Here is a 22,169-nt window from a genome sequence, read left to right on the forward strand (position 1 = left end):
CAGGGGTTAATTTCCTGGAAGCTGATTCATCAACCAATCAATACCTGCATTGTTTTGTGTATGTTCCTATTTAAAGATAATTTATTTTATATATATAGTTGAATCATTAACATGGACCACATAGACAACAGCACTGTCACTTGTGTGTGAACAAAGCTTACTAACAAATGTACGTTCTCTCTAAGACACATCACAGCCTTTTTGCATTTAGGATCACTAGACAGCACATAGCGCTACAGCCAAGGGCTGTTTTAAATAGGGAAATCACCAACAAAAAATCACAGAAGCATGAAAAACATGGCAATAAATAGACTGTTAAAGCCACCCTGTTTATAGTATGAGAGTTGAAACACAAAGGTAGGGCTTTGCCTAGTTTCAACACAAGTGGGAACATGCACATCAGGTGACTCAAATTTTTCAAGCTTCTGCCCATGCCTGTGTCTACAAATTAGCAAAAAGGGCTGTGAGTATAACTTGGGAGTTACTGTCAAAGATCAACAAAGCTGGACACTAGTTAAAGTGGTAAGATCAGGTGGTAATCAGTAATATACTGCTGCAGAAGGGAAGAGGGTCTGGCGTGACCTGAATTCAACTTAGATTTGTACAAGGAGGACTGGGCATTTTAAAGAGAGAATTGTGGAATAGGGAGAAGGGTGAGCAGGGACTCAGTAGAGTCAGGGTAGCAAAAAATTACAAAGCGTTGGTCAGTGTAAATGATTCAGTCCTCCAGCAGAGACTGGGAGGCAAGCTGTTCCTCCTGATATTTACATTTTAAAGGAATGGCTTTCAGGTCCTTTGAGAAACATACTCCTTAATTGTAGGAGACACATAGGTATCTCAAAGGGATAAAGGAAGGATCCGCAATTGTAAGACCTTTGTAGTAAATGCTCTAAAAAAGGTGTCGGGGCTTATCATCAGGTGTGGGCTAGAGTAGTCGATTCTTTTGGCAGCCCTAAAAAAGGTGTCCGCGGCTTATCATCAGGTGTGGGCTGGAATAGTCAATTCTTTTGGCAGCCATGAGCTTCCCCAGGCAGGATCTCAAATGGGGCTGGGTCATCCTAGGGATGCAGGCTTGATCTAGTGCTTATTCAAGTCTTTTCATAGGAGGGTGGGAGAATTTCATGTTCGCCGACAGCCTGTAGATTTTGTAGGCCAAGCATGAGACCTAGTCAGGGAGTTCCGAGGAGCCTGGCTAGCATTTGAGCAAAGAGAGAATATTTGTGATTACAAATATATTTTATTAAATAGGCAAATTCGCAAATATAAAATCACAAATAATGAGGGTCGACCATATTTTCACATTGTTGTTATTTAATTATGTAAATTGCTTAGAACACTAAGCACTCAATAAATGTCTGCTTAAACTATAATGTAAGATGTAGGAAGTGTTGAGTTATAAAGCTGTTTGTTTTGATCTTTATCAGCCTGCCTCAGGTTGCTATTTTAATATTTGGTCTTGTTTTTGCTTTATATTTTCAGTTTTCCAGTTTACTGCCAAGCTTCCACTTTTTCTCACTGTTAGTTTGTGCTACTCTGGCCTTTTAACCCCAGCCCTCCTGCACCCATATTCTTTGCTAAAATGTTTCAGTTGACTATTTAACAAGGCTGAGTGAGGACATGAAGGCACTCTGAGTTGCTAGCTCTATTATGATCATTTTATTTGTTCACCTTTTGCTTTTAGACCCAAGATCCTGCCCATGTTCCAGGTACTTGAGGTTGTTAGGGGTCTGCCTTTTATGTGAGGTGGATTTTTATGACCATTTGGGAACAATGTTCAATTTATTAGTATATTTTTATCATCGAGGGTTTTGGCCAAGAACTTCTTTTGTTTAGGAGCTGTGGCCTGGCCATGATCCAACCTGGCTGAGATGCTCAGACCACGTGATTTTCATACAGACACAGACTGTGGTGAATCTTATGGTAGAGCTTGCGGCAGACTCCATGGTAGATTTTATTTAGGTCTCACCTCTCCACTAAATAACCAACTGAATTTCATGGCTACAAAGAAAGGAACTATCACATGATGAATTATTTTATATTATTTTTGACAATATAAAACAAATAAATGTTTTCATTATAAAAATATTCTTGACTTTTGAAGTAAAATTTGGGTGTCACTCGAGGACTTTGCCTGGCTAAGTTGCAAAATTCTTGTGAATTTTAAAAATAGCTTATATATAAACCTTTACAGAAAACTAGGAGGTGAGGAAAATCCCTCATGAACTTGGATGTTATGAATTGCAGTCTAGGGATTTAAATAGGTTTCACTTATGTTCATGTTGGATTGTTAGAGTAGGTATTTCATGAATAATTTTATCGCAGATAAACTCATGATAGATTTTATCATTTTATTTTGGTTCAATTATATAAATGCTATTTAAAATCCAGCTCTTACTAAGGGTTAATATGGTAATGAATTCTAGTATTCCCTTTGAAAACACGGATAGATATTTTTTAATCTTTTTTTATGTTCACTTAAAAAATATCTTGCTACTGTCTTTATATCAATGTTTCATAATTCTATTAGCCACATTTTGTTGACCTGCATATTCCTACAAGCCTGAATTTTAAGTTACAATTTTGTATTCAATATTAGTAGTATTAAAACAAACATATCAAAGGAAATAAAACCCCTAAAATTTAATGTTTCACAAAGGAACTCTGTGTTAAAACAGTGTCCTTTTAGAGTTAACATATGTATGGGAAATGCATTTTAAATAAAGATGTATCTGACCTGGAAGAGTAGACAAATCTGCTTTACAGCAAGTTGAAAGTTTAGAGAAATATTTATCATTCAGTTACCAAAATAACAAATTAAAGCAGCAAGGAAAGAGAAAAGAGAGGAGATGAAAGGAAATAAAGGAAAACCAAGACGTAAGTTAAGAAAGAGCTATTGCTTGTGAACTTCTTCCTAAAAAATGATAGAAAAAAAAAGATAAGAAACAGAAAATTGCATGAGACTTCAGTGTTTATGTTTTGATGGAAATGTACAAATCATTTTCATTCTTTGCAGTGCTGTCATGCTCCATCACTTTAGTCCATTTTCACCTTCCAAAGAAATTCTGAATGGGCCTTCCTTCTCTGGCAGCTAATTAATCTTTCACAAGCCTACTCTTGCAGCCTGTCTGCCAGGGATGCCCCACACCTTAAGCCAGTGACTCATGAGCAGATTTCTTACCCTCTTGAGCAGTACTTTCTTCCCTTGAGCTATGTGAAGACCTAGCTTTTCTATTTTGTTTGGGAAACTATGTGAGCTGTAATATATCATTGAAGAATTGCTCCTTCCCCCCCACCACCATAAGTGAATATAAAGTGTTCCTGAATCATTTAATTGGGTAATAATGACAACAAAGTCTGAATATAAATTATGAATGTGTACAGCATTTTACCAATAGTGTATATCATATAGATGTAAGGACACATATTACTAGATTATAAATTCTCTGTGTATATACATTTGTTAGATTATCATTGTAATAACACAAATGTACTTATATTTATAATAGTGTTGCATTTGCCTAAAAATACTAATAAAACTAAATAAAAATAATTTTTAGTCTAATTAACGGAAGATTTGGTATATGAATTTTTTTAAAGTTAGAGCATAATTCTTTACAGATTGAAATGCCTCAGTTAAAACAAAACAATATGGCCAGGGATGGTGGCTTGTGCCTGCAATCCCAGCATTTTGGGAGGCCAAAGCCGGAGGATTTCTTGAGGCCACAAGTTTGAGACCAGCCTGGACAATATAGCAAGACTCTATCTCTACAAAAAAAAAAAAAAAATGTGTGAAATTAAAAAGTTTGGTATACATTCTTTTTGTATGCAAATGTTTCCATCTGTTGTCATTTCAATTTAATCTGAATGACTTCTTTTCAGCCTTTCTGGTAGAAAACGTCTGCTGTCAATGACTTTATCAGGTTTTATTTATCTAAAAAATGTTTTATTCTCGTTATTGAAGGAATTCTGGGCTGAATATTGAATTTTCAGCCCTCAAAAAAGTGATTCTGCCTCCATTATTTCTGTTAAAATGTCAGTTGCTATTTGTATAATTGCGCTGCACATTATGTTTATCTGTGGCTGCTTTAGAGATTTTGTTTTATGTTTTGCTTTTGACAGTTGACTATTATATACTTAGGTGCATTCTTTCTGTTGTTAAGCATGTTTGGATTTTGCTGAGCTTTTTCAATCTTGATATGAATATTGATAGGAATGTTGACATGAAAAATATCAATGTTGATAGTTTTCATTAAATTGCAGAAGATTTTAGCCATCATTTCTGCAAAAATATTTCTACCTCATCTCCCTCCCTCCTTCTCTTCACCCCTCTCTGATAACACAATTATACTCATGTTAGACCTTGTAATATTTTTCTGCTGATTATTGAGACTGTAATCCATGGTTTTTCAATATTTTTTCTGTTCTTCAAATCAGATAATTTCTATTAATCTCTTTTCATTCTCACTACTTTTTTTTCCTTCAGTACCCAATCTGATATTTTGCTCACCCAGCTGACATTTTAATTTCACATATACTTATCCATTCTTACATAGACCTCTTTTTTTATGGTTTGCAGTTACCTTCTGAGATTCTCTATCTGTACACCCATTATAACTATATGTTTCTTTAAATCTTTGAACATAATAATAATAAATCATTTGTAGTCTTGGTCTTTGATTTCCAGTGTTTGATTCAGAGTCTGTTCTGTTCTATGTATTTTTTATTTTTCTTCTGTATGGATTACATTTTTACCTTTCCACTTATGTACATATATGTAGCATTTAAAAAAAAATTACATGCTGGGGCTGGGTGTAGTGGCTCACGCCTGTAATCCCAGCACTTTGGGAGGCCAAAGTGGGTGGATTACTTGAGGTCAGGAGTTCGACACCAGCCTGGCCGACATGGTGAAACCCTGTCTCCACTAAAAATACAAAAATCAGCCTGGTGTGCTGGCACAGGCCTGTAGCCCCAGCTACTCCAGAGGCTGAGGTAGGAGAATCGCTTGAACCCAGGACACAGAGGTTGCAGTGAGCCAAGATTGTGCCACTGCACTCCAGCCTGGGCAACAGAGCAAGACTCCAGCTCAAAAAAAAAAAAATACATGTTAGATGTTGTTAATGACCAATTTGGAGAAATCTATATTAGGTTTTCTCCTAGAAAAGGTATTGAGTTCTGTTGTAAGGAGCAGTTTAATTATGGGAAGATCATTTTTGCCCTTTCAGGCATAGTTTTATTCATTGGTAATAGAACTCTACTTTTGTTTTGAATTTAGTTTATGAACCTTACCCGTACCCCTATAGTGGAGCCTTTCTTGAATCTCCAAGTGAGAGTCTGAGATATGCCGTAAATTATCTCCACTTCACCCAGGATTAAACACCAGGGTATTCTTTCTAGCAGTAGCTAATCTCTGGTATCATTGTTCAGCAATCAACCATAGAGCAGGAAATCTCTGCTAGACCTTGTGGAATCTTACTCTGTGAAAATGCCATCTAGACGTTCGCCCAAAATTCATGGTGAATCCTCACACAAACTACTGCCATTCCCAGCTCAGCTCCCTTTTGTCAGCTACCCTACACTCCAAATTTCAAGCAACTCAGAAGCCCAGACTTTTCTCACTGCTTCTCAACTCAGTGAAACTTCAGTTCTACTGGGCTCTGTTTCTGAATTTGATAGTAAAAAGTGCATCCAAGCAGAAAGTCATGGAGGTTACAGAGCTCATTTTGAGTTTTTCCTTCTCTTGAGGATTATATTCCTGTGCTATGTTTAGTTCAATGCCAGTAAAAATTTACTTTAGATAATGTGTGTAATTTTACAGTTGCTTATTATAAGAGAAGTACAGAAACTGGTTACTTTATCACAGTTGGAAGCATAAATCCTAACAAGCCATTTTTATTGTTAGATAAAAGAGATAAAGCAGATTGCCGTAGATGAGGCAGAATGAAGGTCGTGAGGGAGGCAGGCTCATTGAGAGTTAAAATAGAGCCTGTGATGCTACGGGTATTGCAATATACTACATACATCTGTACTTGAAAGTAAAGCAAAAAAATGGAGAAGAGATAAACGTCAGGGATTGGGTCAACAGCACACGAGGTGAAAAGATTTTGTGGGAGACAACAAATCTGAATCGAAGTCAGTGCCTTTCTCTCCTTCTGCCAATTAATTTTCCCACCTTTTGCCATTAATCTTTAGAAAACAGCTATCCCCCAATAGCTGCCCTCGTAAGTCATAATAAAAAGAAACCAACCATATTTTATAAAGAATTGCAAAAATTGAAGAGTAAATGAATAAAACTCCAAATTTCAGTGAAGAACATGAAGTGCATAAAGGAATCACCTGAGTAAAGATATGAAATCAATAATTCGCACAAAAGTACTGTATTTCCAAAGAAATTACTGAAATGCTATATTTTAAATTGTTTTTATATAATAAAATGTCAAAAGAGTTAAAATATTTTATTATGATTTGTAAGATAATAGAAGCAAATAAAAAGCAGACTGAAAAAGATCAGGAAACAAGTGAACTAGAAAACAGAAATAAAAGCTTTTGATTGCCGTTTGCCTACCCAACACACAAATAGAATAAACATAATTGAGAGTTATAAAGAACAGATATTAAAAATGAAAAAAATAAGATTGTAGAGAAAATATTGAACATAAAGGCAAATTAGACAAAAAAGGACATAGTGTTTCTAAACAAAATAAATGGACTAAATTGAGGAGAAAGAAAAAAAAAAGCCACAGGGGAAGAAACTTTCCTGGAATAATAAAAGTCTAGGAATAATAGGTGGACCTTTCCATTAGGGTATGCTGTGCTAAAATTTCTGAACTTCAGTATTTGGGAAAGAAACTGTAAGGGCTCTTGGGCGTAAACAGCAAACGAACCCTAAAGAAGGTTGGATGGGAGACTGGAGAGATTAGACAGACCTCAGACTTTGCAGTACTCTAACAGTGAATTGTTTCTCCACAAACATTTGAGGAGGTCAGGTGACCCAAGAAATTATAACCAGCGAAAACTGCTGTTGAAGTACTGAATAATCATTAAACTGTATAAAAGTATGGATGCAGAAGATTAATTTAAACATATATTAAACACTAGGAAGATGGGGAAGGAGGGACACTGAGTTTGAGCTTTGTGATTACAGATCAAAATATGTGATGATTTTTGATATTCTAAATTTAACAATAAGATTTTTTTAAATTTCAGAGGTGAGTAAAAAGAAAGTGGGAGGAACATAAATACGTTATTTTCCTTTTTTCACTATACTTTTTATAAATGAAATGTTATTAAAATAATATACTTTAATATTTTTCTTAATGTTATCTTTTAGATAGTGATAGATCTTGTCTTGTAGTAAGAAAGTATCTACTTGACTTTCAGCAATGCCTTTAGTTATACTTATTTTATTTTATTGTTAAATTTCATATAATTTAATAATTTACCATTTTAATATAATAGGAATAAAATTCTTAATTTTTATCTCTCTCTTTTTCTCTCCCACCTCACCTCTCTGTCTCTCCATAGAGCTATAACTACAGTAATTATACTAATATTTAAAGATGATTATTTCAAGATAGTGGGCTTTGGAATAGAAACTTAAAAAATGTTCATACTTACATTTTTAGATTCATTAAAAATAGCAGATAAAATTTGTACATAAAACAGTAATTTTTTTAAAAGAAAATAACTTATTCTGTAAGTTTTGGCACTCCCCTCAAAAAAGATTAAATGTCATAAGTAAAACCCAAGTATACTCATAAATATTCTAATATATTGGTATACTTCTTGGGTCAGCAAACTTTTCTTCAAAGGGCTATGAATTAAATATTTTTGATTTGTGGGCCATATTATCTCTGTTGTGGCTATGCAACTCTGTTACTGTAATGGGAAAGCAGCAATAGACAATATGTAAACAGATTGGCATATTCCAATAAAACTTTATTTACAAAAATAAGCAGTCAGTTCTGGGTCGTGGTTTGTTGACCCCTGATATACACATCATCAACTTTAGTGATTAAAATATTATCAGCCTATCTGTGAAATACTGAGGTAAGGAAACTAATACAAAATATTCCTGATGTATTGATTTTATATTCTTGCTCCAAATACTTATTGCTGTAATACTTAGCTTTGATGAGAAAGGGGAAGTGTTGCTAAATAATTTACATACATATTCATATACATGCAAATTTTCATATCTTTTGATGTCTCAAAAATGCTGACATTTAAGAAAAGGAAGGGCATATTTTGCTTCTTATAGTTCATATGTGCTGTACTCAAGCTGACTTCTTCCTTCCTATTTTACATTTCTAACTTTGATCTCAGAATGTAGGAGCTGGACAGGATCACTGAGTGCATCAAGTAAATAATTTCATTCACACAAGAAGAAAATTTACGGCCACTAAAATTAAACAGTTTCTCTACGGTTACCATGCTAGTTCTTGCCAAAGTCAGGACTGGAATTCAGTCTCCTGGCTCCCATTGCAGAGTTTTGCCCACTACACTATATTATTGTACATGGCTTGGTTCAAGCCACAGAGGAACTAATCAAAGATTAACTATCTGATTTATACATATGTATATGTATACTTACTTATATGTTTTTGTTTTTGTTTTTTTTCTCGAGAGGGCATCTCGCTCTGTCACCCAGTCTGGAGTGCAGTGGCGTGATCTCTGCTCACTGCAACCTCTGCCTCCCAGATTCAAGCAATTCTCCTGCTTCAGCCTCCCGAGTAGCTGGGATTACAGGCATATGCCACCACGTCAGGCTAATTTTTGTATTTTTAGTAGAGATGGGGTTTCACCATGTTGGCCAGGCTGGTCTCGAACACCTGACTTCAGATGGTCTCCTGCCTCGGCCTCCCAAAGTGGTTGGATTACTGACTTGAGCCACAATGCCCGGGCCAACTGACTGATTATTATATTAGGAATGCATTTATATTGACTCCTCTGTTCTGAGTACTTACTAGTTATCCTGATTCTATTTGTTCTCTATTTTAAAAGTAGGTTTATAAATAAAGTTATTTAAGAGCAATCAGTCATTACACATGAGGAGTGGTATTGCTCTATGTATACTCCGTTTCATTGAGAAACAGCCTTTTTGTAAAATGGCAAAAAAAACACAGCTGCAGTTATCCCTTTCTTCTGGGTCATTTCTAATAGTTTAGATCAGTGGTTCTCAAACTTTAACATGTATCAGAATCACTTGAAGAGCTTGCTAAAACACAGATTGTTGGGGCCTCCTCCAGACTTTCTGATTCAATAGGTTTGGGATGACGCCTGAGAATTTGCATTTCAGACACGTTTCCAAGTGACAGTGATACTGCTAGTCTGGGTAAAAAAATTTAAAAACCACTGGTTTAAATTCTCAGCCCTAAAGGCATATTATAATTACCAGGAGAGGCATTAATCCACTAATTAATTCCCAGGCTCCATCATCAATTGGCATAGAATGTCTGGGGCTTGAGACTGGGTATGAGTATTTTGTCTTTTTTTTTTTTTTTTTGGTTTAAGTAATCGGTGCATTAATAATTGTACATATGGGGTACAATTTGATGTTTCAATACATATCTGTGGTGTAGAGAGATCCAATCAGGGTAGTGACTGTATCCATCACTTCATGCATTTACCATTTCTTTGTGGCGGGAACTTTCAAAAGCGTTTCTTCTAGCTGTTTTGTAATATACAATATTTTAATGTTAACCATAGTCACCCTACTGTGCAACAGGACACCAAAATTTATTCCTCCTATCTAATTGTAACTTTGTACCCACTGACCAGTCTCTCCCTATTCTCCCCTCCCTTTTCCCTCCCCCAGTCTCTGGTAGCCACTGAAGTGCCTCAGGTGATTCTAATATATAACCAAGTCGGAGAAACAATGAAGAAAAGTAATGACTGAAAAAGTTTATTTTGTCTGATGAATTAGTGCAATATTTTTTAACATATTCCTCTATTATATGGGGATAATTTTTATACTGTCATTTCATGGTAAAATATAAATGAGATAGTATAAAGATGACTTTACCTAGTGATTCCATAAATTGAAGGTAATTTAAGTGTAGTTTTATGCTACTAATCGTATAAAGTGCTGAGAATATAAGGTAGCTATAGAATTTTACTTTTAAAATGTTGTTATTGTAAAATTTTTGCCATTAATAAAATTATTTCATGCCTCAGTTCCTTAAATTATTTTTATTAGCATTGTATAGACAGCATAGATACTAACTCCTAAAATTCTTAATTTCTCTCTTTATAGTGAAAGATGCAGATGTACTTTGTATGGACATACAGATTCTGTGAACAGCATTGAGTTTTTTCCTTTCTCCAATACTCTTCTCACAAGCTCTGCAGACAAGACCCTGTCTATATGGGATGCAAGAACAGTAAGCAAATCATTCACTTTTTTCCCCAGCTTTTGATAAGTCTGATTACTCTCGGTCATTCTTTGGGTATGGAATATGACTTAAAAAGTGATTGTGCAAGGGCATTCAGGGCAAAAGAACAGTAAAAAGTTCATAATTACAAGATCCTTTCTATGCGCTTGTATCCATTCTGCCTTCCAAATGTGATCAGGTAAAAATAATATGATTATCTTATTAAACATTATTTCAACAATTATTTATTGCAATAGAAGCTCTGCTGGTTCATGGGATACAAAAGGGAAATAGACACTGTGCCCCTCTTTAAGGATCTTTTAGCTAGGTAAAGGAAGAGAAACGAGAGATTATTTTGATGAAATGAGACATGCGTTAATAAAATGGAAGACTATCTAAATACAGAGGGAAAGCAAGGAGGAGAATTCATATCTGCTGGAAGAGTGTGGATGGCTTTCAAAGGAGCCTAGGCTTGAGCTAAGATCTGGAGGGTAAGTAGGATATATAGGTCATCTGGAGAGGGGTAGATTTAGGAGAGGGCAATACATGCTCAAAGCCATAGAGATGTGAGGCTGCAATGGCATGTTCTGACAGTAATGATATAAATGGATAGAGCTTAAGGAAAAAGAGGCATGATAGGCAAGAATGTACAGAGACAAAACAAGATCATGACATATTTGATTAAAGTCTTAAACTATTTCCGAGAGAATTAAAGAGCATTAAGCAAACAGGGTGACATAATTGGATTTACCTTGTCAACTGAAGAGTGACAAGTTTCATACATTTGGAAAATAAATTCCTCATAAGGGGTTACAGTCTGCAGGGTGGCCATTCGGACAAGCTGGAAAGCATAGCCTCCAGCCAGAAGCCAGAAATAGATACTTCGAGGGAGGAGCAAAGGGAACAGGAATTTATGCTGAGTTGGGTATATGAATATTTCATAAGCTTGAGGAGGAGTCATGATTATTTATGAAAGGTGAATCATGCACATGCACAGTATACATTCATGCCCCTTCATGGGTCCCATGTACCAAAAATGGCAGTTTTAGCATGATCCAAGGCTGGAGTTTTCAGCCGCCTAACATCAGAAGTTGAAGTGGAGGACATGAAAACCCTTACTGCACGTGTTCCATGGACTGGCCAGACCCACTTCATGGTCAGTGGTCTCTTATCAGGCTAAAAGAGGAAGGGCAATATCAGGTGGCTGGTTGATACCAGTATTGAGGTCTTTTGAAAGGGCTGGTTTCGGCTGGGTGCAGTGGCTCACGCCTGTAATCCCACCACTTTGGGAGGCTAAGGCAGGTGGATCACTGGAGGTCAGGAGTTCCAGACCAGCCTGTCCAACATGGTGAAACCCCATCTCTACTAAAAATACAAAATTGGCTGGGTGTGGTGGTGCATGCCTGTAATCCCAGCTACTTGGGAGGCTGAGGCAGGAGAATCGCTTGTATCCAGGAGGCGGAGGTTGCAGTGAGCCGAAATCATGCCATTGCACTCTAGCCTGGGCAACAAGGGCAAAACTCCATCTCAGAAAAAAAAAAAAAAAAAATCAAAGAAAGAAAGGGCTGGTTTCTGTTTAGCCCTTAGGGAAGCAAGGCTAATGGTCATTTTGGAGGGAGGGAGTATGAGGAGGCTTGTCTGAATACCAACCTGTCCTGGCTGAGAGCTCAGTTTTCAAGGTTACTCTGGGGTCCTGTTGGCTAAGAGATGCTCCATTCAGTTGGCTGGGGGAGGGCCTTAGAATTTTACTTTTATTTGTCCCCTTTTTAGAAGATGATTTTGATAAGGAAGTAAGAGAGTCAGTCATGTGAGGAATCTAATATAACAGGCTATGAGTGGATGAGAATTTGAGCTAGGAAACAGTGTAGATGAAAAGGAGAGAATGCATTAAGCATAGGAAGTTTATCCATATTTGGAGAGTGATTGGAGGTGAAGATTATGTGGGGAGGAGGAGGAGTTTAGGGTGAGAAACTTTTCCAATTTGTCTAGGAATGAGGGTTTTCCTGAGTCATGAGATTTTCAGAGCTAAAATTGGACAGAACTGGATTACTGGTAGGTTCAAGAGTGAATTTGATTTTAATAAAAGTGTTTTAGTCTGTTCTCACCCTGCTGATAAAGACATATCCAAGGCTGGGTAATTTATAAAGGAAGAGGTTTAATGAACTCACAGTTCCTTATACCTATGGAGGCCTCACAGCATGGTGAAAAGTGAATGAGGAAGCAAAGTCACGTCTTACATGACAGCAGGCAAGAGAGCATGTGCCGGGGAACTCACCTTTATAAAACCATCAGAGCTCGTGAGACTTATTCACTATCACGAGAACAGCATGGGAAAAACTCACCCCTGATTCAGTTACCTCCCACCAGGTCCCTCCCATGACATGTGGGGATTATTACAATTCAGGGTGAGATTTGAGTGGGGAACACAAAGCCAAGCCATATCACAAAGTAAACAAAATGTAGGGACTACACTTTCATTTTGGCTGTGAAGGTGAATAGGAGAAAAGATTGTAGCTCTAAGATCAAATAAAGGATCCTCCTTTGTTCAGATAGAAGACAGCATGTTTATTTGCTTATGGGTAAGATCGGGGAGATGAAATGAAAATGTAGGAAAGAGAAGAGATAACACAGAGTTTATTATGCACAGATTTTCATAACTTGAAGAATGCCAATATGTGTAAAACAAGGCCTCCATATTCTTCTTAGCGATATTTTATAAAGATTACAAGAAAAACAATGACTACAGTTGACTCTATAGAAAAGAATAAATATTCATAATTTCTGGTTCCTGGGTCAATAAGAAAGAGAAGTGTAATTTCTCCCATTTTATTTCCCATATACAAAACATGATTGATATAAATAAAGGAATATGGTAATGGACATGCAGATGGTGTTAGGAGGGATGCAAGTTCAGTATGTGAAGCCCTGTTTAGACCTCTGAGGCCAATTTATTTAGGATATATGAAGAACAAAATATGCTCAGCACCACACATTATAGAAAAAAACAAGGTAGAGCTACCCATGTCTTGGTGACCAACTTCACATGTTGCAGAGATTTAAACTTCTGAGGAAGCAGAAGTCAAGGGGGCATTGTGGAAAGAGTGCATCAGGCATGACTTAAAAATAAAATCAGGATGATTTTTTGTTAGGTACAAAGGTCCGACAATCTCCTCCTTGCTTTAAAATAGCTTCTTAGACATTGGTGCAGTGGAGTTTGCTCCTGCTAATGGAGCGTCAATGGAAAAGTAAGATTTTCAATATATTTTGAACTAAAAACTTAGATGTGAAGTTTGTATAAAAGTGATTGGTAGAGGAATATCCATAGAGAAAATATTAATTTAGCAGTGACCTAAATTCTATTGACTTCAAGGTTTTTTTTTCTCTCTCTCAAGTGCTATAACTGAGTGTTCTAGGAAAGTCTATATCTTATTTACTTTCTCTTATGTGAAAAACAGAAGCACTAATGCTTAGAAGTAAAACTGCTCTAATTTTAAAAAGTTTCCTCTCATATATATCTGCCTTGAATGCATACAGCTGTTTATTGATGGTGACCTTCCTTCCTCCCTGAGGTTCTGAGCTCTTTCTGTGCTATCCTTATTCCCTGAAGTATCAGGAGAAAAAGAGGGATTCAGCACAGCACAGTACCTTCAGCATAGTGCAATTGCATATGCATTGAATGTAAAAGCATAGAACGGTTTGCAAGTCCCATTTGTATGACTTTAATCAACATAAATATTTTTAAGTTGACTTAATGGCAAATTAAAATTTATATCACTAGCATTATTATTGCAATTTTGTTACTATTATGCATGCTAGCTTTATATTAATTAATACTAGAAAAAGGGCTCTAAAATATTTTGGTTTAAATGAAATATGATTCCTAAATATATGATAAATGCATCATTCATTAGAAATAAAGTTCATTTAATGAGTTTATTTTCTAAAAATATTTTGAAACCAAGTAGAAAAAAATTTAAATTGATAGCTATGTACTGTAAAAACCTAGCATATAATGCAAAGGAAACTCATTCAACTTATTAATTACTAGACAATATAAATTGTTAACGAAAATATTGATATAAAATTCTACAAGTGAAATACGATAATCCAAGAATTAAACAGAATCATTCCACTAACATTGCATTAGGCAGCTGTGGCGACTTCATTTCAGATATATCTAATTTATTAAAAAGCAAAACAAAACAAAAAAACTTTAAATCACCCAGATTTTAAAAAATTTATACTGTTATATACATTGTTTTTAAAAGACAAAGACACGTGTTATATGTTGTCTATATAATATGGAATTGTTAGTTGTTTTTTATCCCAGTGGTTCATAAACAAGTTAAAATAAATTTACATTTTTAGTTAAATAGTAAGAGATTTTGTAAAGGGTAACCAGATTAGCTAAAGTTTTTTTCTATATTGTAATGATAAGAACAGTATAACATATTGATATGGATGACATTATTTGATTTACATCATCAACTGAATCCATGGTATACTGGCATGCTTCTTCTTTATAATTTTTAAAATATGTTAATTCCTTGATACATGATAAATTGTCAGGTTATCCTGAAGGTCTGGACCTAAAAGGAGATTAATGACTTTCTTCTATTAGTGAAGCAGTAATGGTACATTTTGTCACCTCAATGTGATCAATTACTATTGAGACACCCTCTGAAATATTTTTTGATGAAATGTGAAAATGACCAGTGGATTATATTCCTATAAATTAGTTTTAAACCTCCTTCTCCCCACTCTCAAACATATACTAGTTTTAAATCATTAATCTGATCTAACACCTTTATTATCAAAGATAATTAATGTGGAGGCCTAAGTCAGTTTCCAAGTCAACTGGACATATCAGCTCTGAATTTTGTAGAGGATGAAAAAAGGGATATAAATCTCTATAATTACCAAATGGGGGCTACAAAATAACTTGCAGTTTGGAAACTTATGAAATTGCTCAGTTTTATAGGACTGCATGTGTTTTTCTTCAAAGTTATAAAACCGTGAAACTATTTTATTAAAATTGAAAAATAAGATTGCTTTATTGTCAGAAAGTGATATATCACATAGCAAACTGAATGAGAAATTATAAGGCCTACCTAAAGGCAGTAAGAAAAGCCTCAATGTACACACAGTGATTTGGAAGCCTGTTTAAAATAAATGCAATGAGATTGTTAGTCATCCACAAACCCAATGAAAATATTAAGGCTTTGTTTTTTTTAAAGAAAAGAATGTTTTCAATATACAGTAAAACACAGAATGAGAATGAGATGAGTAATACATCTATGAGTTGTGTCAGAGCTGGGCTGGCAACAGTCGGAGTTGCTGACATTTTGTCTCTTGCCATGAGTCAGACACAGAGGGTTCATGACCTGGACTGCCTTTAGTGGCCATTCCTTGCTCCTTAGACTAACTGCGGGCACTTGTCCAGCTTACAGCATTCTCCTGACTTAGCTTTGGCCGAAAGATCCAGTAACTTGTCACTGCGAGTTTCTATAAAGTGGATAAACAAGGAACTCACAAAAAGAGTTAACCTGTTGGCTCCTGTTTGGTGCGAGACCCATGTCTGCTCTACAGTTCATCCTGCACCCTGCATAGGCATGTTGGTTTTCATAGATAGGATCTGGTGAACTCTAAAAGGAGCCTAATATTCAGAATCCAGAATGTGGAAACAAAGGGAAGCTTGTACCTCTCTCTTTTATCCCTCAGCCATATTTGATTTAGTAATATTTACTGGAGATCTATGTGCTAGGCAACATCCTAGGTTCTAGGGAGGTGACTGTGACAGAATCCCTGCCCTCAATGAACACACAGACTCTCAGGGACAATGTATAAAGATAAATTATCTTAAAATAACGTAGTAATTGCTATATATTCTATATAACTATAGCTTTGGTTTTCCTGTGCCAAAGCTCACTGTTTCAAGAGCTGATTGATGGTTAACATTTATTGAATATGTAATTTGTGCCATCATTTTACCTATAAAATCTATATAGCTTACTGGAATCTGATTGGGTGGGTACCATTATTATCTTTATTTCACAACTGAGAAAGTGGAGCCTGAGGAAGTAAGTTGCGCAAGAACAGCCCAGTGGTCAGTGACAGGGTGAGAACGCAGGCTGCCTCTCCAACCTCGGTCTTCCTTCTTCCATGCCCTTGGCCATTTCCACGCCTCTATTAATCTACTTAGTCCCTTCGAGTTTCTACCACAGTAGTCTCCAAACTATTTTTTATAAAAATGTTTTAAGCAGTTACTACTGTGCTGGTATTTTATGTTTGTAATAATTTATATTTACACCTGAAATAAAAATAATGACAGAAAGGTACAATTAGCAATATTTAAAATTCCATGTTTCTTTTATAGCCTCTAATTTTGTTTGTTTCTGACCAAAAAATAAGAATGACACAAAAATGATGGTTCAGTAAGAAAAGATGACTCAATATGCTTATATTTTCAAGGAATTCTGATTTAATAATTTTAATTAATGACTGTAATTCAGTGATTCACAAGTATGATCTATGATTGGATTTAGCAGCTATCAGAACTGCAAATGATCCCTTGACAAAAAATACAAAACTCCTAAAGGAGAAAATGTATGATGATCTGTACTTACCAATGTGCAGGCTGAACTTTCAAATTCATCCACTAATTATGCAAAGGAATTTTTGTTAAAATTTTGTTAGGGTTTCCTCTTGTTCTGAGGTCAATCAGTTGGTTTTGCAAACTAATCAGAAGTTTTCAAACATTTTAATACTATGTGGAAAATTCTTTTTCTACATTTCTTAAAGGTTCAGATACAAGGACTTTTAAAGGTTACTGCCCTTATGTAGATTTGGTAGAGGAAACACTAAAAATATCTGTTATCAAATGTTCTATATCATAAGTTTCTTTTGAAAATGGTGCCTTTTTTGTTTATTGTTAAAATGTCACCTTTATTTTGATAGGATGATTAATCATATTATTTTCAAAATTATCTGCTTACAGTTCACTGTTGGCAAATGCCTATTATCACAAAAAAGGTCAACAAATTAGGAATATTTGTGTTTTGGGGAGAAAAAGCATAACATATTTAAGGTCAACTTTTCTTTTAAACACTTTGCTAAAAAATTGTGAAATTTAAATTTTGTGGGAATAGAAAACTTTTTTTGGTCACTCTGACTCTTTACAAAATATTATAAAGATCCTAATCATCAAAGGACTAGTGTATTAATCTGTTTTCACGCTGCTGATAAAGACATACCCAAGACTGGGCAATGTAAGAAAGAAAGAAGTTTATTGGACTCACAGTTTCAGGTGGCTGAGGAGGCCTCACAATCACGCCGGAAGGCAAAAAGTACTTCTTACACAGTGGTGGCAAGAAAGAGATGCTTGTGCAGGGAAACTCCCGTTTTTAAAACCATCAGATCTCATGAGACCCATTCACTGTCATGAAAGCAGCACAGAAAACACCTGCCCCCATAATTCAATCACCTCCCATTGGGTCCCTGCCACAACACCTGGGAATTATGGGAGCTACAAGATGAGATTTGGGTGGGGACACAGAGCCAAACCTTATCAACTAGTTAACCTAAAATTAACCAACTTATAAATATGCAAAGTGCCTGAAAGTGCAATAATACAATACAAAATTTAAAATAAGCCTCACTGCATTGATTTTCTATACTGTGTTACACCTTGCTTTGAACACCTTGGTTCAAAGACCTTAATGTTGCACAAATCCTGTGTAGAGACTTACTGCTTTCTCACTAAATAAACATCTACTACCATCAGTTATTAAATATATGATGTCCTAACCATGTGAAGTTAACAAACATATAACATGATCTTTCCTCTGAAAAAGCTTTCCCTTTACTATTTCATCTGCCTTACCCACCTTTTCCCCTCATCACCTAAAGAATTTGCATCCATCCTTAAAGGTTCACTTCACCTTCCCTCCAAAGCTCCCCATGCTTGTTCCTCTGGATTAGGCATCCCAAGAGGCAACCAGGAGAACTTTGTACCCCGTAGGATTTTGCTAATTATTTCTTTGTAAAGTGTTTTAAAATGTTGAACTTGGCGAATGAGACATTTTTTTCTCCATAAAAAGACAAGCCTTACCAATCAACTAACATTTCGTGTAATTACTAATGGCTTCAGGAATGGGCTACAAGAAGATATGCTTGAAAAAAATCAATGTACGTAATTGCATTTTTATAGAACTCTGGACTTATATCCTATATTATCTTGTATTTACGTCAGACCATATAGCACAAGAGGAGCATGCAGCCACCCTGCCTGGATTCAAACCCAAAATTTGCTGCTTATTTACAGTGTGTCCTTGGGCACATTGTATAAAATATTTTTGCCACAATTTCCTCATTTGTAAAATGTGCATAGTAGTACTACTTATCACATAAGGATAAAATGGGTATTAAATGATCAATCATATGATGTGCCTAGAAAAGTGACAGATGAGAACTCAGTATCTTTTAGATATTCTTAAAGCAGTTGTCATGCCATATAATTGTTTAGTTATATTTTGCTCCCATGAAACTCGGAGCTTTCTTCTCTGCTTTCACAATGGTTGGATAATAGGTGCTTAACAGATGTTAAAGGAAGTGAGGGAACAATGGAGGGTGAAAAAGAAGTGAAGGAGGGAAGGGAGGAAAAAAAAAGAATCTGTCTTACCATGGTGTTTCTTCTAACTCAAGACCTTGTGTCATGTTCTTCAGATATACCCTATTTCACTTTTATTTCTTTTCCTTTCTTTCCATTTATATTAACACCAAGTCATAGTACAGAATTGTTACTAAATATTTAAGAAATACATAAATTATGCAATTTTGTTTCTCCAAGTTATTGCCAAATTCTATCCTCTTCCTTCTTTCCTGATAATGTCATAGCCTTCCTTCTCTGCTACTACAATTTGATGACATGAATCTCATTAGACATTTCAAGTTATCTTTCAATCAGTCCCTAACAGTGCATCTGACATAATTTAATATTCCCTGTTCTCAATTATCCCATTTTATTATGCCTTTTATTTCAGATAAACCTTCTCTTTTCCCCTCATGTTTTCTCTGGGTATCTGTGTAGCTTACAGTATGTAATCACTTATGTTCAACAGGCCTTTGTTTTCCAAGTAACTTCTCTCACTTCATTAAAAATGTAGTAGAAGCTGTGTTCTAAGAAAAGTTACACTGATTAAGATGGATGTTATGGTTTTTTCAGAGTAATATTAACAACAAAAGTAAAAAATACTGATTTTCCACCAAAATGACTGACTGGTTTGGCTTTCACATCTTTCCCTAGAGGAGTAGTATTTGAGTGGCTATCAATTGCTTCCCAAGGCATTCATTAAAAAAAAAAAACAAAAAAACTTTATGTGTTTTCTAAAATGCATAAGATTTTCAGAACTTACAGTCATATCATTTACATTTGTCATTAACTTAGGGTATAAGTACATAGGTTTTAAGTTATTACAGACTATAAATCAGATGTTTTGCCTTTAGGTAGAAAAGCATTTTACTCAAATAATCCAATTGTTTGAAAATTAAAACTAAGTATTTTTAATACACAGTAAAACCATTGTATCTTAAATAATAGATCAATTTAATATGCTATAAGGCTTTCAAAGTTTGTTACTTAACTTTGCTAAAACTATTGTGTATCTCATACTTTCCATATAAAACCTTTGCATACACATCACAAATATCATTCCTTTCTTCTTTTCCTTGCAGTTACTATAAATGGCATTACACTGGCCAGTAGCGGGAAGACTAGATTTTTGTATATCGGTATCAGCCTTTGAAAAAATATCATACTCAATAATGGCATTAAATAATTTAATTAATTGAATTAATTATAATGACTATGTCCATTGAAAAATAAATATAGATTAGCTTTATGAGATTATTTTAATTCTGTAAGAGGTAAAAATAATTTCTTTATACTTCATGCAGTTTATTTAGATTCCATTCAATAAAGATGGAATGTAGAGATATGGTGTTGGATGAGATAAAAGTAAGTAAAATTCCCAATCAATTATTTAGAATAAAATATCCTTAATACTCCTGTCATAGTTGAGACACCATGTTGTACTGTTTTTTTATGCTGAATTTTCTGATTTGGAATGAATTCTAGGATGGGAAGGAACAAGCCAAAAGAAAGTACCAGATACAAAAATTCATCTTTTGAGTAAAAGTAATACGGGCTAAATCATCTCAAAAACTTTTCTCCATATGCTTACCCAACTGATTTTTATTCATTACTGAAATGGCTTCTTTGTAACAATTTTAGAGTATTTTATTAGGACAGAGATTATGATCTAGAAGGGTATGAAATTTAGATATAGTAAATATAGATGATTTAATTCCTTTTGTATTCCTTAATAATATCTGTAATGAACACAAAATAGTTTAAATGATATCTAAAATGAAAATTGAGATCAATTATTTTCTTAGGGAAGAATAAGATAAATGAATTGTAAAACATAATTACTTAATTCAATATTTTTGTAACAGTTATATAATACATTCTAAAGTTAAAGATATTTGTTTATTCCTTCTTTTGAATAATATCAATGAGTATTTCTTCCTTTTATTCAGGTTGACGTGAAATTATACGCATAGAAGGTTGATAGAGAGCTAAAACCAAAGATTGATGGAAAGTTGAAACTAAAGGAAAAGCATGCATCTACCTTTTTAGGTGTGGTAGAATCTAGATCTCTTAGAAAAACTATGTTTTTTTGACTTATTTGAATTAAATAAGGAATAGGATTGTCACATATAAATATTGAAGGTAACTTAAACATAGAATATATTTGACCAACAGGAAACCCCAGTGGATTGCCTCCAGTCTTTTCTGCCTTGAGCATAATAATGTAGAAAAATTACAGATTCTGAAGTCAGATAGATCAGAGTCTTGAGTCCAAGATTTTTTTTTTTATTATACTTTAAGTTTTAGGGTACATGTGCACATTGTGCAGGTTAGTTACATAAGTATACATGTGCCATGCTGGTGCGCTGCACCCACTAACTTGTCATCTAGCATTAGGTATATCTCCCAATGCTATCCCTCCCCCCTCCCCCCACCCCAAGTCCGCAGAGTGTGATATTCCCCTTCCTGTGTCCATGTGTTCTCATTGTTCAATTCCCACCTATGAGTGAGAATATGCGGTGTTTGGTTTTTTGTTCTTGCGATAGTTTACTGAGAATGATGGTTTCCAATTTCATCCATGTCCCTACAAAGGACATGAACTCATCATTTTTTATGGCTGCATAGTATTCCATGGTGTATATGTGCCACATTTTCTTAATCCAGTCTATCATTGTTGGACATTTGGGTTGGTTCCAAGTCTTTGCTATTGTGAATAATGCCGCAATAAACATATGTGTGCATGTGTCTTTATAGCAGCATGATTTATAGTCCTTTGGGTATATACCCAGTAATGGGATGGCTGGGTCAAATGGTATTTCTAGTTCTAGATCCCTGAGGAATCGCCACACTGACTTCCACAATGGTTGAACTAGTTTACAGTCCCACCAACAGTGTAAAAGTGTTCCTATTTCTCCACATCCTCTCCAGCACCTGTTGTTTCCTGACTTTTTAATGATTGCCATTCTAACTGGTGTGAGATGATATCTCATAGTGGTTTTGAACAGGCAACCTACAACATGGGAGAAAATTTTCGAAACCTACTCATCTGACAAAGGGCTAATATCCAGAATCTACAATGAACTCAAACAGATTTACAAGAAAAAAACAAACAACCCCATCAAAAAGTGGGCGAAGGACATGAACAGACA

The 22,169-nt window shown here is 35.1% G+C and overlaps 1 protein-coding gene across 7 annotated transcripts in view; it reads left to right on the forward strand.

Moving 5' to 3' along the window:
* Positions 1-22,169, forward strand: part of SPAG16 (sperm associated antigen 16) — a 1,164,663-nt gene that overhangs the window by 754,304 nt on the left and 388,190 nt on the right. For all 7 annotated transcript variants that reach the window (XR_008677798.1, XM_019022690.4, XM_055380495.1 and 4 more), the window contains one exon: positions 10,253-10,379. Coding sequence is in view for 6 of the 7 variants with exons in the window: in XM_019022690.4 (XP_018878235.2) it covers positions 10,253-10,379 (127 nt within the window). In the remaining variant the exon portion in view is untranslated. The remainder of the gene's footprint in view (positions 1-10,252; positions 10,380-22,169) is intronic.

Source organism: Gorilla gorilla, chromosome 11 (assembly GCF_029281585.2).
Source record: "Gorilla gorilla gorilla isolate KB3781 chromosome 11, NHGRI_mGorGor1-v2.1_pri, whole genome shotgun sequence".
NCBI lineage: Eukaryota > Metazoa > Chordata > Mammalia > Primates > Hominidae > Gorilla > Gorilla gorilla.